Source organism: Eretmochelys imbricata, chromosome 27 (assembly GCF_965152235.1).
Source record: "Eretmochelys imbricata isolate rEreImb1 chromosome 27, rEreImb1.hap1, whole genome shotgun sequence".
Classification (NCBI taxonomy): Eukaryota; Metazoa; Chordata; order Testudines; family Cheloniidae; genus Eretmochelys; species Eretmochelys imbricata.
Window position 1 is genome coordinate 7987413 of NC_135598.1, and position 16458 is coordinate 8003870.

At 45.5% G+C, this 16458-nt stretch overlaps 1 protein-coding gene across 6 annotated transcripts in view; it reads left to right on the top strand.

Moving 5' to 3' along the window:
* The first annotated feature begins 3150 nt into the window (after window positions 1–3150).
* Window positions 3151–16458, top strand: part of CDC27 (cell division cycle 27) — a 60096-nt gene continuing 46788 nt past the window's right edge. For all 6 annotated transcript variants that reach the window (XM_077806160.1, XM_077806161.1, XM_077806162.1 and 3 more), the window contains exons 1-2: window positions 3151–3342; window positions 14333–14408. In XM_077806160.1, the coding sequence (XP_077662286.1) occupies window positions 3316–3342; window positions 14333–14408 (103 nt within the window). In that variant the 5' untranslated portion in view covers window positions 3151–3315. The remainder of the gene's footprint in view (window positions 3343–14332; window positions 14409–16458) is intronic.

Here is a 16458-nt window from a genome sequence, read left to right on the forward strand (position 1 = left end):
GGAGGGGGGAGGGGGAGGAGAGGAGAAGGGAGGAGGAAGAGGGGGAGGGGAAGGTGAGGAGAAGGGAGGAGGAAGAGGAAGGGAAGGGGAAGCAGAGGAGGAGGAGAGGGAAGGAGAGGAGGAGAGTGAAAGGGAAAGAGAAGAAGGGGAAGGGAAGGGGAAGCAGAGGAGGAATAGGAGGGGGAAGGAGAAGCAGAGGAGGAGAGTGAAAGGGAAAGAGAGGAAGGGAAGGGGAAGCAGAGGAGGAAGAGGAAGGGAAGGAGAAGCAGAGGAAGTAGAGGAGGAGGAGAGGGAAGGAGAGGAGGAAGAAGAGGAGGAGAGTGAAAGGGAAAGAGAGGAAGGGAAGGGGAAGCAGAGGAGGAAGAGGAGGAGGAAGGGAAGGGGAAGCAGAGGAGGAGGAGAGGGAAGGAGAAGCAGAGGGGGAAGGAGAGGAGGAGGAGAGGGAAGGGGAAGGAGAAGCAGAGGAGGAGGAGAGGGAAGGAGAGGAGGAGAGTGAAAGGGAAAGAGAAGAAGGGGAAGGGAAGGGGAAGCAGAGGAGGAATAGGAGGGGGAAGGAGAAGCAGAGGAGGAGAGTGAAAGGGAAAGAGAGGAAGGGAAGGGGAAGCAGAGGAGGAAGAGGAAGGGAAGGAGAAGCAGAGGAAGTAGAGGAGGAAGAGAGGGAAGGAGAGGAGGAAGAAGAGGAGGAGAGTGAAAGGGAAAGAGAGGAAGGGAAGGGGAAGCAGAGGAGGAAGAGGAGGAGGAAGGGAAGGGGAAGCAGAGGAGCAGGAGAGGGAAGGAGAGGAGGAAGAGGGGGAGGGAAAGGAGAGGAGGAGGGGAGAGGGAAGGGGAATAAGAGGAGAAAGGGAAAGAAGAGAAGAAAGAGAGGAGGAGGAAAGGGAATGGAGGAGGAGAACGAGAGGAGAAGGGAGGAGGAAGAGGGGGAGGGGAAGGAGAGGATAAGGGAGGAAGAAGAGGAGGAGGAGGAAGAGGAAGGGCAGGGGAAGCAGAGGAGGAGGAGAGGGAAGGAGAAGCAGGGGAGGAAGGAGAGGAGGAGAGTGAAAGGGAAAGAGAAGAAGAGGAAGGGAAGGGGAAGCAGAGAAGGAAGAGGAGGAGGAGAGGGAAGAAGAGGAAGAGAGTGAAAGGGAAAGAGAAGAAGAGGAAGGGAAGGGGAAGCAGAGGAGGAAGAGGAGAGGGAAGGGAAAGGGGAAGCAGAGGAGGAGAGTGAAAGGGGAAGCAGAGGAGAGGGAAGGGGAAGCAGAGAAGGAGAGTGAAAGGGAAAGAGAGGAAGGGAAAGGGAAGCAGAGGAAAGAGAGGAGGAAGAGGAGAGGGAAGGGGAAGGGAAGGGGAAGCAGAGGAGGAAGAGGAGGGGAAAGGAGAAGCAGAGGAGGAGAGTGAAAGGAAAAGAGAAGAAGAGGAAGGGAAGGAGAAGCAGAGGAGGAAGCAAAGGAGCAGGAGAGGGAAGGAGAGGAGGAAGAAGAGTAGGAGACTGAAAGGGAAAGAGAAGAAGAATCATAGAATCATAGAATATCAGGGTTGGAAGGGACCTCAGGAAGTCATCTAGTCCAACCCCCTGCTCAAAGCAGGACCAATCCCCAATTAAATCATCCCAGCCAGGGCTTTGTCAAGCCTGACCTTAAAAACTTCTAAGGAAGGAGATTCCACCACCTCCCTAGGCAACGCATTCCAGTGTTTCACCACCCTCCTAGTGAAAAAGTTTTTCCTAATATCCAACCTAAACCTCCCCCACTGCAACTTGAGACCATTACTCCTTGTCCTGTCCTTTTCCACCACTGAGAATAGTCTAGAACCATCCTCTCTGGAGCTACCTCTCACGTAGTTGAAAGCAGCTATCAAATCCCCCCTCATTCTTCTCTTCTGCAGGCTAAACAATCCCAGTTCCCTCAGCCTCTCCTCATAAGTCATGTGTTCCAGACCCCTAATCATTTTTGTTGCCCTTCGCTGGACTCTCTCCAATTTATCCACATCCTTCTTGTAGTGTGGGGCCCAAAACTGGACACAGTACTCCAGATGAGGCCTCACCAATGTCGAATAGAGGGGGACGATCACGTCCCTCGATCTGCTCGCTATGCCCCTACTTATACATCCCAAAATGCCATTGGCCTTCTTGGCAACAAGGGCACACTGCTGACTCATATCCAGCTTCTCGTCCACTGTCACCCCTAGGTCCTTTTCCGCAGAACTGCTGCCTAGCCATTTGGTCCCTAGTCTGTAGCTGTGCATTGGGTTCTTCCGTCCGAAGTGCAGGACCCTGCACTTATCCTTATTGAACCTCATCAGATTTCTTTTGGCCCAATCCTCCAATTTGTCTAGGGCCCTCTGTATCCTATCCCTGCCCGCCAGTGTATCTACCACTCCTCTCAGTTTAGTATCTGGAGGAGGAAGGGAAGGGGAAGCAGAGGAGGAGGAGAGGGAAGGAGAAGCAGAGGAGGAAGCAGAGGAGGAGGAGAGGGAAGGAGAGGAGGAATAAGAGGAGGAGAGTGAAAGGGAAAGAGAAGAAGAGGAAGGGAAGGGGAAGCAGAGGAGGAGGAGAGGGAAGGAGAAGCAGGGGAGGAAGGAGAGGAGGAGGAGAGGGAAGCAGAGGAGGAGAGTGAAAGGGAAAGAGAGGAAGGGAAGGAGAAGCAGAGGAGGAGAGGGAAGGAGAGGAGGAAGAAGAGGAGGAGAGTGAAAGGGAAAGAGAAGAAGAGGAAGGGAAGGGGAAGCAGAGGAGGAGGAGAGGGAAGGAGAAGCAGGGGAGGAAGGAGAGGAGGAGGAGAGGGAAGCAGAGGAGGAGAGTGAAAGGGAAAGAGAGGAAGGGAAGGGGAAGCAGAGGAGAGGAAGGAGGAGGAGGAAAGGGAAGGGGAAGGGGAAGCAGAGGAGGAGGAGAGGGGAGATCAGGGAGAGGCAGACCAGTAGGGCTGGGCAGAGCCGTCGCTGCCCTCCGAGGCCCCGGCTGTCATCCCAGCTCTGTCTGTGCGGCGGGCAGCGCTCGGGTCCCGCTCGGCTATCTCCGTCAGCTCGGGCCCCCAGGCGGCTGCTCGGGTGTTTCCGTATCCGCTCGGCGCTCTGTCTCAGCTCGGCAGAGGCCCGCTCCGCCCTCGGGTATTTCCGTCCCCATTCGGACATTTCCGTCTGCCCTCGGGTGTTTCCGTCCCCGCTCGGAGGGACTCGGCGCCTGGCCGGCCTCCTTCCTTCCCTCCCTGGTGCCTGCCCCGGTAACGGTCGCTGTGAGTTTAAATGAGCAGGGGCCGGGCCGGGCCCGAGCCGCCGCCGCCGCCACCGGGACACGGACTGAGGCGGAGCCTGGGCCCGCCCCGCTGCGGGCGCTGAGGGGACAGGATGACGGTGCTGCAGGAACCCGTCCAGGTACCGAGCCGCTGGCCGCCGCCGCACCGAGGCCTCGGCCCGGCCTAGCGGGGCCCGGCCTCTCCCGAGCCGGACCCGGGCCGGGGGCTGAACCCCAGGGCCAGGCGGACCCCCTCCCTCCCCCCCCGAGGCTGGGCCGCGGCCGTCTCCGCGTCCCCCCAGCCCGCTCGGAGCGGCCCGCGACCCCCGCCGGAGGTGGGGCCCCTCCTGGAAGGCAGGAGCCCGCCGCAGAGGTGGGGCCCTCGTCCCCCCTGGCCCGACCCCTCCTCTAGAGTGGGACCCTAACCCCTTAGCCCCCCCCCACCCCGGGATGTGAGGCCACCCCTTCCCCTGAGATGGGCCCCTACTGGTCCAGGTAGACCCCCCCCAGTGTCCTCACCCCGCTCAGAGACCCCCCCCAGACACTCCCCACTTCCAGGGCAGGCTCCCCTCAGATCTCCTAGAGGCACCCCCTTCTTCTCCCTTCCATCCGCTTCCCTTCCAGGGAGGACCCACCACTGCCATTTGCTGTTCTCCCTCCCAGGAGACTCACCTTCTCCCCTCGCAGCCCTACAATTAGTACTGTTTGTATTACCATAGCGGCTAGCCCTTGTCAGCCCTAGTGGGGAATCAGGACCCTCCCACTGTGCTAGGCGCTGTACATTCTCAGGACAAAAAAAAAATCACTGCCCCAACAGGTCTACAATCTAAGCATAAGATGATAGACAACAGATGGATACAGACAGACGGGTCGGGGGGTGCACAAGGAAACAATGAGTTGATACTGGCCAGCATAATAGTGACGAGTCCACTTCCAAGAGGGACCCCTCCCATCTCTACTGCTCCACCCTGACCCCTTATGAGACCCCTTGCTTCCTCCTTTCCTGTTTCAGCCACCCTCCACATCTACTGTTTTACTATTTAAATGTGCTCAGCTCTATGGATATCACACAAATTAAGGACATTTCTTGTCCCAAGGAACTTGCAGTCTAAAAGAGATGGGATGCCTCAGAGACTCAGAGGAGGGAATAACTTAGATTTAAAAAAAAAAGAAGAACTTTAACTCAGTTTTTCCAGTATATTTTCCCTTCTTATCTTAGTCTGTCTTTCCAGAAGTGATGCCCTGTCAGAAGTTATCCATCCTTCACTCTTTACCATATCTACCTTGCCTTAGCCATCCTTTTTATATTCCCTCCCACTTCAATCTTTCCCATGTTATCTCCTCCCTTTTCCCTTCCACCAGACCTCCAATCTTTCCCAGGTTTCTGTCTTTCTAAATAAATGGGGACATAGGGTTTAAAAAGTCTTGAATAGCTGCACATAGAACATGTTTTTCCTGGTAACTTATAAACCTCTCCCAACTCCCACACTGGAAAGATACTTAGCATACTGTACAGTTATTCATAATAACAATATTGAGCACAACAGAAGTATCAGTAATTTATTTTATTTCCTTTTCTCACAAAAAGATGTAGCTGTTTGTGAGAGACAACACCTACTCCATTGACTTGGTCTACACAAGGGGTAGCAATGGTGGTACTGTCCTTGTAGATAAAGAATTGGTGTTCTTTACACCAAATTCTGTAGGTCTGCTCTAAACAGCTTTAGACAACGTGGTGCTAAAAACACTTCTAGCCACCTAGACCCCTTTTTCCAGTAATACTCCCCCACTGCTGCCAGCTCTGGAGCTGGACAGGTGGTAGCAACAGTTGGGAATTCTAGCAAAAACTGACGAGTGTAGGTTTCTGTGTGGAAAGGAAGCAAACACCCATTGACATAGTGGATGACAGCAAACAATATCTAACATTTTTACAAATGCGTGTAATCAGCATCTTTTCTGCTGTCCTAATTATGGCTAACCAGGTAGAAAATATTTGCTATCCTGACATTTCTATGACAGAGATGTGGAGTATTTTATCTGAGGTATATTTGGTTTGTAAAATGGGCAGATGCTTTTAATGTTATTTTCTCTAACTTGGAAGTGCTGTTAATGGCAGTCTGCTTTTGTTATCACACAAACCTACTTGGATTCTTGTACTTGATGAAGTACCAAATTTCTCCTTTTTTGCTATCCAAAGAGGCTGAGATGTTAGTGCGACATCAATGCACAATCATTATGTCTACACTTGTACATGTGGGACTTACGATTTGCCACTATCTCAGCCCTACTGGTGGCAGCAATGATGGAGATTGTATTGTAGGCACAGTTTAAGTATTGGATGACAGGGTGGTAAAAACATGAATTCTGATTAAGTTACAGCCTCCATCATTGCTACCATCAGCTGAGTTGCACTGGTGTGAATTGTGGATCCTAACTGTGCCATTTTCAATGCAGCCTTTGTTTAGGCTCCTAGTTACTCTGTCCTCCATTGGTGATCTCATAGAAGTCTACTTTGGTCATCTGTAGTCACAGTTCTTAAAAGTAAACCGCAATGGTGCAGTGATTCTGACAGTTGTAATAAATGCAGTAAAACCACAGGATTATGATGCATTCTGACACTAATGTAATAAGCCTATGACATTCAGACTCTTTTTTGCAGTACAGATTTAAATGAAGCTGTTGGATTATGTGTTTGTTGCTTGGCTGGACTCCTGGTACTTTTTCTCTCCCCAGTTATCCCATTCTTCTTGCATATGTTCTGAAAGAGTAGGCATCGCTTCTGACTCATCAATATTACAAGTGACTAGTGTGTGTGTAAAAACAGATTTTTTTCATGTATCTTTGTACAGCATATGCTGATGGTCATTCAAGAGATCTTTCATTCCCCCTAATCATCTATCCCCTCCCCACCTTGCAAAAGCAAATTATTTTTTGGAAAACTGTTACTTTTACAATCCTGACGGAGCTTTGTAGTGGTTTCATTTGTATATGTAGCATTTTAAAAGCATGTAAGATGACAAATGCCTGCCTGGAAGAGCTTCCAGTTTGAGGGCCTGATCTTGACACCCCTACTCGCAGTGAGTAAAGGTGGCAGAATCTTGTCCTAAATAGACAACATACCATTTTATACCTCTAAATGAAGACAGCTAAAACTTCCAAATTTCAAATATAAATTATGTATTCCATGTGTTATCATATAACACAGGTGCATTTTAATTTTCATCTCTAAACACCTTTAGTTTCAGCAATACAGCTCTTAACAGTTTTCTTGGATGCTTCAATTCCTTGTAGCACCGTAGAGACTAACAAATTTATTTGAGCATAAGCTTTCGTGAGCTACAGCTCGCTTCATCAGATGTTAGTTTCTAAGGTGCCACAAGTACTCCTTTTCTTTTTGCGGATAGAGACTAACATGGCTGCTACTCTGAAACCTGTCAATTCCTTGTGTTTTCATCATATTGAATTGCTGATATTGACTGCCATGACCAGATCTAATGATGGACAATTTCCAAGGCCCTGTTCATATTATACTCCTGGGGGAAATTGTGCATCACTGCGCGTGCGCAAAATTCATGGCCCCTGCAGATTTATTTGTTTACCCACAGAAAAACGACTTCTGACGGGGAAGCAAAGGGAAGCGGCAAGAGCGGTCATGTGCCCACTCCCTGGCAGTGCGGACAGGTTGGTTTGGGCACCCAGAGCAGCTGGTAGAGACATAAATCACCACCTGGGTGGGGGAGGGAGGCTGGGTAGGTGTGTGTGTGTGTGTGTGTGAGAGAGAGAGAGACAGACAGACACTCTGTCCCTCTCGCTTGCTATTGCAGCACCCTCTGTGTGGGGGGCTTTGGGGTATTTCTGAAAAGGTAGGCTTGGGGCAGTCTCTGTTCCCTCAGGCAGAGGAGAATGTAGCAGCCTGCCTGCTTAGTGAGTTGTTTGCATTGTTCATAGTGAATTCCTCCACGAGTATAAAACAGGTGTAATAATTTTAAGGCTCCTTTACATTGCCAGAGTGGTATAAAGGAGCCTTATCGTAAAGAACAGTATGGCCTTATAAGTGCTTATGGTGCCTTAGTGATTAGAACTTGTCTAAATTTTTGGACTGAAAAAATTTCCTATCAAAATGTCCTCCATGAACTGTTTTCTACTGACCTTATTGGAGATGGTCAATAGCCAGTATAAATTGTGGGTTTGAGTTCCCAGCCCTCCCTTGCTCTTCAGTTGCCTATGATGTAACATATGGCTGCATATATTTGTTGACTAATACTTAGAAGTAAAGAGTCAATATTAGCTACATTACTATTAGACGGAGGGGGTTTGGTGATTTCCTCCAATCCTCCCCACTCCCATTCTCCATCCATTAAATTGTAGTTTAAATAAATTACCAAAATAATTGAAACTAACTGGATTATATTGCTTTATTTTGACCAAAAATGCAGAATTTTGCAGAATTTTAAAATATTGTGTGCAGAATTTTTAATATTTTGGTGCAGAAATTTTAATTTTTTAATTTTTTTTTAATTTTTTCCCCCAAGAGTAATATTATGACTGATAACATGATAGAAATAACCATGTACAAAGAACGAGGAGTACTTGTAGCACCTTAGAGACTAACAAATTTATTTGGGCATAAGCTTTCGTGAGCTAAAACCCTCTTCATCAGGTTCATGGAGTGGAAAATACAGTAGGAAGATTTTATTTTTATATATATATATATATATATATATATATATATACACACACACACACACACACACATACAGAGAACATGAAAAGATGGGGGTTGCCATAACAACTCTAATGAGACAAGTCAATTAAGGTGGGCTATTATCAAGAGGAGGAAAAAAAACTTATGTAGTGATAATCAGAATGGCCCATTTCAAACAGTTTACAAGAAGGTGTGAGTAACAGTAGGGGGAAAAATTAGCATGGGGAAATAGTTTTTAGTTTGTGAAATGACCCATCCACTCCCAGTCTTTATTCAAGCCTAATTTGATGGTGTCCAGTTTGCAAATTAATTCCAATTCTGCAGTTTCTCGTTGGAGTCCGTTTCTGAAGTTTTTTTCTTGAAGAATTGCCACTTTAAGATCTGTAATCGAGTGTCCAGGGAGGTTGAAGTCTCTAAGATGCCACAAGTACTCCTCAATCTTTTTGCTGATACAGACTAACATGGCTACCGCTCTGAAACCTGTAACCATGTACAGTTATCGTTAGCAAAGGTTCCCTGACCGGTAAGCCTGTTTCCCTTCCCCCAAGAACCATTCTATGAAACCATGGTTTTCATTTCTTTTTAGACTGATTTTCAGGCTGGAGGTAGTCTATAATGGCCTTTCTTAAAAGGAAAAAAATCCTTGTTTATATTGGTCATGGAATCAGTAATGTGGACAGGCCCTTCTTGTTGACAAGAGTACAGTGCTTTTGACATAACCTTTAAGACATGTGGGGAACCTACAGCCCGCAGGTCGGATCCAGCCCACTGCTTCATTTCATCCGACCTGCGGCAAGTGTCCACACCGTGAGCTGGAAGCCCCAAGCCTCGGCACCCCCCTGCAGGGTTGCAGCTGCAAGCGCCGGCTCACCCTGCTGTGGGGGGAATCTAGGTTTGCCAGGCCATTAAAAGTCCAGTTGGCTCCTGGAAGTGACTGGCATGTCCCTGTGGCCCCTGGGAGCAGGGGCAATCAGGGAAGCTCCGTGTGCTGCCCCAGCTCCCAGTGGCCAGGAACCGCAACCAATGGGAGCCTGCGGATGTGGGTAGCATGGTCCGTGCAGAGCCCCCTGGTCCCTTCGCCTAGATATTTGGTTTAGCTGTTGTGCAACATTCAGACTCTGAATAAGCTTTTCTGGGTGAAAAGGTGGGCTTGGCATGAGAAGGCTTCAAATACTTTCCCCTGGATGAAAAAGCATTTGTCTCCTCTTTGAAGAAGCTCTCTCAGTGCACAGCAGCTGATATAGTTTTGGAGTTCTTCTCTAGGAGATTTATAACAACATTTGTGGGTAAGAAGAGAGAAGAACGGGAACCAGCTCTTGGGCTCTGTCTACCCCAGGAGTTCTCAAACTCTGGGTCGGGACCGCAAAGTGGGTCACAACCCCGTTTTAATGGGGTCACCAGGGTTGGTGTTAGACTTGCTGGGGCCTGGGGCTGAAGCCAGAGCCCCACCTGAGGGCTTCAGCTATGGGTGGTGGGGGCTCAGGTTTACAGAACCCCTTGGCCTTCAGCTTTGGACCCCCTACCCGAGGCAGTGGGGCTCAGGCTTTGGCTTTGGCCCTCCCACCCAGGGCAGCAGGGCTCGGACGGGCTCAGGCTTCGGTCCCACCTCTTAGGGTCATGTAGTAATTTGTGTTGTCAGAAAGGGGTCATGGTGCAATGAAGTTTGAGAATTCTTGGTCTACTGTGTGGGAAAATGTTACAATAAACTATTGGCTGGAACACTTGGAACCTGCAACCCCTGTATCGTGCCCTGTGTCCATGCAGATCAGCTGTCTGAATCATTTAAATGTTGGTTGCAGCCACAGTGGTGAGATCTCTACCTCTGGTCTGGATGAACAGGTGCCACCTAAAAAGGCTTATCCCTATTGTAGATGAGAAACCGCAAACAGTTCAGCTGCACTAGTCCAGCCAGTTCTAAAGCCAATGGAGTAGCTTTTGTTGGGTAAATACCCCAAAGCACCTGCTTGCAGCAGTTTAGTGCCCTGTGGATTGGTGCTTTGTATCTCCCAGTAACCACTGATACAACCACAATTGTCAGGTGTGCTTCGGGGGAAGCACCAAAATGGTTCTGTCGAGGCACTGCTGCAGTTTGGGCATGCTGAATTGTTGCATTAGTCTCGGTAACAACTGCCTTAAAGTATTCAATGACCGTGTTACAGTTTCCTTGCTTTGTTTCTGCAAGGTGAACTATCACCACAATGATTGCTCACACTCGTTGGCAGTCTGAGGCCAAAGACCAGTTAAATTTGTTTTGTAAAACCTACTGTGTTACAGCATGGTGGTTCTTTTCCTCTCTCACGCTAATCCGTAGAGCAACATGTGAGTCACCAATCTGACTAAAAGAAAAGGAGGACTTGTGGCACCTTAGAGACTAACAAATTTATTTGAGCATAAGCTTTCGTGAGCTACAGCTCACTGTCATCCATTCATGGCTTCAGGCCATAAAACTTACTTCTTTTTGATCACAGAATGACTGTCATTGTACAGTATGAGCTCCACTAACTCACTCTAAAGTCCTGCTGTTCCAATCCTGGGCCTCTAACCGGCAGCAGTGGTTGGCTGAACTGGTGTGTGGTATCAGTTTTATAATGGAGATGTGACATAACTGTAACACAACCAAAAATCACTTGCTTACTACCTATGCCAGACTTGGGCAAGGTTATAACTCTCAGATAAGAGCAGGTTGCCAGAAGTATGCTGACTTAACACTCTTCTATAATCACTTATGTAGCATCAAAGGTAAGCAAGGTCTAAATAGATATGACCTGTTGTCATTCAGATATAAGCATTTGTTTGAATAAAGGAGGAGGCACAGCAGGTAACCAGAGGAAAATGGAACTCTGGTGCGGCTCTATCTTACGCAAGGGGCCATGTCTGCCCCGTGCACAGTTCAGAAGGTGCAGCGGTGACTTGAAGGTCTCTGGGTTGTGCCTTCTGTGCTGCACCTCCTGAAAGGTGCAAAACAAAATTTGAACTGGTTCAGGATAAAAGATGATCACTTCAGGCAAACTTTGTGACTAAACTTCTCTTGGATGTAGAGCAATACTATTGTGAATTGGGCTTTTAAACTGAAAAATAAATACTGTACTTGCAGTGTAGCAATCAAACCAAGACTCTCAATCAAACATGGCTTTCACAAGGATTTAAAAATTTTTGAGTTTTAAATGTATTGTAGGAGTCTACAGGTGAAAGATTAGCAATCTCATATAGAAATTTCCTGTATAATAATCTACATAGTTATTCAAAACTCTACTGCATAGGCTGTAAATAGATTCCCTATGGTTAATAAAATAATAGTTGGTGCCTATTAGAGTTGTAGAGTTTAAAGGCAGACGGGACTACCAGATCATCTAGTCTGGCCATCTATATAGCACAGGTCACCAGCACCACCCAATACCCACACGCTAAACCCAACAACTGAAATTAGACCAAAGTATTACAGCCCAGAGGAGACTCCGTTTATGTGCCACAGGCAAAGAAGGTGCACAAGTACCTGAGGCCCCTGCAATGGCAGGGAAATGATTATGTAAGAAATGTTACTTGCCAGGATTATCTAGACCTGCTCCCATACAGTACCGAGGAAGGCAAAAAACCCCACGTCAGATTGGCAGTGACCTTGGGGAGAAAATTACTTCCTGACCCCACACATGATAATCAGTTAGACCCTGAGCTTGTGAGCAAGAACCAGGCAGCGAAGCACCTGAGACAGAAGATGCTTTGTGACACCTTAGCCCTGGCCCTCCCCATCCAGTGTCAGTAATGTGTGACGTAGCTATGCCGACAAAACTCTTTAGTGTAGTCCTGGCTTACCTGTTGAGAGGATAACTAGAGGAACCCACCGTCTCTGGCACAGTAAATATATCATTTAAGTGGCGGCAGCAACCTGTGTAACACTATTAATATCACATCTAGAATGCCCTTTGTGTGCACATAGGACACTTCGAAATTAGAAGGGAAATCAGTTTTCACTTGTGTAAAACAAAAAATGTTTAGAATTTATTTCCAGGCTGTTCTGGCTTCTACCTATTACTCCTCAGTCTCTCTCAACCAGGTTAGTGGAGGCATGCAGCACAGACAAAACTGACCCTGAAAGTGGCTCAAAACACAAAACTTCAAGAAAATGGCACAGATTTTCCTCCACTAAGTGTTCTAAAATTGCACTAATGTTTCTTATCAGGTTAAATAAAAGGAAAGCTAATATTTCACTTTTAAACAGGAAAAGTACTAATCACTTGAGGTATTCTGATCTCTGCTATTACTTACTTTAAAAAACAAAGAAACAAACAAAAAAACCCGAAGGACTATTGAAAATGATAAGGTCTAGGGATGATAAGTGTGTGACTGTTCATCTATTGCTGAACAAACTACTCAGTCTGTGTTCAAATGAATAAGTGCAATCTTTGTGATATACAGCAATTCCCTAGACATCTCACTGCAGTTTGTGCATTCCTATATAAAATCTCAGTGCTCCAACCAATGGAAGTAAGACATTGTTTTTCACACACCAACTAACAATGGATCATGTTCATCTTAGCTCACTGTTGAATGTGTGCAGCTGTACCTTCACAGAAAATGCCATTCTGCTATTGTGTGCAGTTGACAGTTAGCAATCATACAGTGTTTGATGTTGCCATTGGCATGATCTCTAAGCTGTCTCAGTGTAGTATGTGGTGAACTAATCAGCTGTTTATAAAAACCCACAGAATTGCACTAGTTTGTTTATAACTTAATTAATATGTACTAGGTTCAGATTAACTTTCTTTGTTCAGTATTTATTAATTTAATATAAGAGCTTCAAACAGAAGAACACATTTAGATTGCTCAGGTTTCAGAGTAGCAGCCGTGTTAGTCTGTATCCGCAAAAAGAAAAGGAGGACTTGTGGCACCTTAGAGACTAACCAATTTATCTGAGCATAAGCTTTCGTGAGCTACAGCTCACTTCATTGGATGCATTCAGTGGAAAATACAGTGGGGAGATTTATATACACAGAGAACGTGAAACAATGGGTGTTACCATACACACTGTAAAGAGAGTGATCAGGTAAGGTGAGCTGTTACCAGCAGGAGAGCGGCGGGGTGGGGTTGGGGGGGACCTTTTGTAGTGATAATCAAGGTGGGCCATTTCCAGCAGTTGACAAGAACCTCTGAGGAACAGCGCGGGGAGGGGGAATAAACATGGGGAAATAGTTTTACTTTGTGTAATGACCCATGCACTCCCAGTCTTTATTCAAGCCTAAGTTAATTGTATCCAGTTTGCAAATTAATTCCAATTCAGCAGTCTCTCGCTGGAGTCTGAAGAATTGCCACTTTTAGGTCTGTAATCGAGTGACCAGATAGATTGAAGTGTTCTCCAACTGGTTTTTGAATGTTATAATTCTTGACGTCTGATTTGTGTCCATTTATTCTTTTACGTAGAAACTGTCCGGTTTGGCCAATGTACATGGCAGAGGGCATTGCTGGCACATGATGGCATATATCACATTGGTAGATGTGCAGGTGAACGAGCCTCTGATAGTGTGGCTGATGTGATTAGGCCCTGTGATGGTGTCCCCTGAATAGATATGTGGACACAGTTGGCAACAGGCTTTGCTGCAAGGATAGGTTCCTGGTTTAGTGGTTCTGTTGTGTGGTGTGTGGTTGCTGGTGAGTATTTGCTTCAGGTTGGGGGGCTGTCTGTAAGCAAGGACTGGCCTGTCTCCCAAGATCTGTAAGAGTGATGGGTCGTCCTTCAGGATAGGTTGTAGATCCTTGATGATGCGTTGGAGAGGTTTTAGTTGGGGGCTGAGGGTGATGGCTAGTGGCATTCTGTTATTTTCTTTGTTGGGCCTGTCCTATAGTAGGTAGCTTCTGGATTGCTCAGTGTCACTGTAGGGTCCTGAGTATGTTCTTATCCTTTGCTTTAGATATATAATTTTTGGTAATAACTTCTTACAACAATACTCAATCATATATAGATCACAGTCCCACTTCCACTCATCTGTGGAAAAGACTCCACTTGAGTTTAGTGAGAACTGGATCTGGTTCATAGACAGTTGTACATTACAGCAACAGCCACTGGGGGGTGGGGAGAACGTGACAGTTGTATCTCTAATATTAGAGAAATACTTGTGCCAAGTTAGAACATTAGGCCTCTTTACATAGTTTTAAAGTATAGTGAAGTCTGCACTATGGACCCACCCCTTTATATGTATGTATCTCTCTCTGGGAGTCATTTTAAAATTATTCTTAAGGTTTTTAATATTGTGTGGCCTTTCAAGATTGAACATTTACTAGGCAATTTAATTTTGCTGCATCTTTGGCAATGGAAGCTGGTCCTTGGTATTTCCTGTGTTTAATGTGGATTTAAAAAAAAGTTTTTCCCTGTGAATTTAAAATCACATGTATCCATTTACACACATCAGAAAATGTATTTTTCTCTTCTACAGGCTGCTATATGGCAAGCACTTAATCATTATGCTTATCGAGATGCAGTGTTTCTGGCAGAAAGACTATATGCAGAAGGTATGTGCCTCACTAATATTGAATTCATGGTTTAAGTTTGCTTAGGATGTTTAGGACTTCTGTTCTTTTTTACACTTGGATAATAAAAGTTTATTTCTTTCTACTCTAAAACTTCCCCTGCAATTGAAGAGACACAGTCAAGATAAAAATCAAATGTTACTTCTAACAATATCAGGTATTACCTAAACTTACTATAAGAGTAGAGGAAAAACAATTTTTTTTTTAATCATTTCAATTTGCTATATGCCCTGGACTACTCTGGGTTTCACTGTTCTCCCCTGTACTGTTTGTGTGGGTGTTTCATATAGCGACAGGGTAGAAACTTTTTTTAAAATGTGACTTTAAAAAAATCTCTGTTTGGCGGGGTAGATATGGTTTTAATGTAACTGAATAGATTTCAGGTAGATGGTGCCCCTTCAGAATGGCTTATTTGACAAATACTTCTATAGTGACACCAACTTGAAACCTTTACTACTTTTATTTTAAAAAAAAAAAAAAAGAAGGTACCTTCACGATCTTTATTTGCCAAGCTTGCTTCTGGCTGCAACTTTGTATTTACATACCTTTTTTTTTTTTATTTAGCCCAGATTCAGTTTCCAGTTGCAGCTCCTCACCTCTTGCTGGACATAGAGGCTTTCATAATCAATGTTGCTACACAAATTGGTCAGCAAAAAACAATGAGTGCTCTGGCTTATGCCCTTTCTCTGAGCTCAAACATATTGCTTTTGCCATGTGTTTAAACTTCTCTGAATCAAGGAGCTGCTGTCCAAAAATTTTTCTGAGTCTTGGTCTCCAGCATAGCAGCACAATGCTTTCCTACAAACACATGTGTGGCCTGTATCTTGTTACATAGCAAACTATTAAATAACTGAATTTTGCTGACCGTGGTGTGTGTTTATTTTATTAGTTAATAATTTTTAAATTATTTGGATTTATACACAAAACTTTTTAAAAGTTGCTGAAAGGATTCCAAGGATCATCAGTTTGCCAAGATAGCAAGCCAGTTTAGCAAACTAAACTTACTGAGTTCCTTAAAAAATGGGACTTGTTTGGGCTTCATTTCTTTCCGGCTTCTACTTAAGCGTTCCTTTCCTTTGCTGAGAAATGTGCATATATGTTTACTTTAAATGCACAGCTTACATATATTGTTGAAAGGTCAAGTGAGTTAGGTGCTTTTGAAAACTTTACCTACAGCCTGTATCTCCTCTCTCTCTCTCCCCATTATTCATCTCCTCATATAGTTTATTCAATATACGGCTACATATATTACACACAAATACAATGTTAAAAGAACATTAAGGTTGCAAAGTCAAGAACTCAAAAGGCAGGAAATCCCAGAGTTAAGGTTGCCTGTATAACTTAATTTACCCCCTTGTGTGTATATATTATGAAGCAGTCCTTCGTTACATGACTGCATACTATTTTTTCCACATTACCGCAGCCTCATTCAGTGCATAGGATGTATCTGTCCTGGAATGAATCAGGGCTGTGTTGTGAAGGAGGCTGTTGTTTGTCGGACCACTGCTTCATTTGCTGCAGGATTTGGAAGGTCTGTAGTGAGGGAGGTAGGGGATTGCAAGAAGAGAAAGGATGGCCTCATGGTTAAGGTAGTTGAACGCTGCCCTGGAAAACTGGATTCTATCCCTGCTTCTGCCACAGAGTTCCTGAGAGATGCTGGGCAAGTCACTTAAATCAAACTTTTTATAGGTGATCATTAATTTTGTATTTCTTATTTTCTGGGTGCCCATCTTGATATTCTGGGGTCTGATTTGCAGGAGTCCTGAGCACTCCCAGCTGCAACTGAAGGTAGTAGGAGTTGTGATTTGAACATATAAAATGCTATGTAATGCAAAGTACTCTGGAAAAATTGTGTCCTAGGCCACTCACATTGGATACACAAAATTAATGGAAATATGGGACCTTAATTTCTCAGTGCCTCAGTTTTCCCACATAAATTATAGTACTCTGCAGTGGTGGAAGAAGGAGGATAAGAGTACCTGAGAATCAAGAGGACTTGTGGTATCACTTCATAAGTGTGCCTGACTTAGGC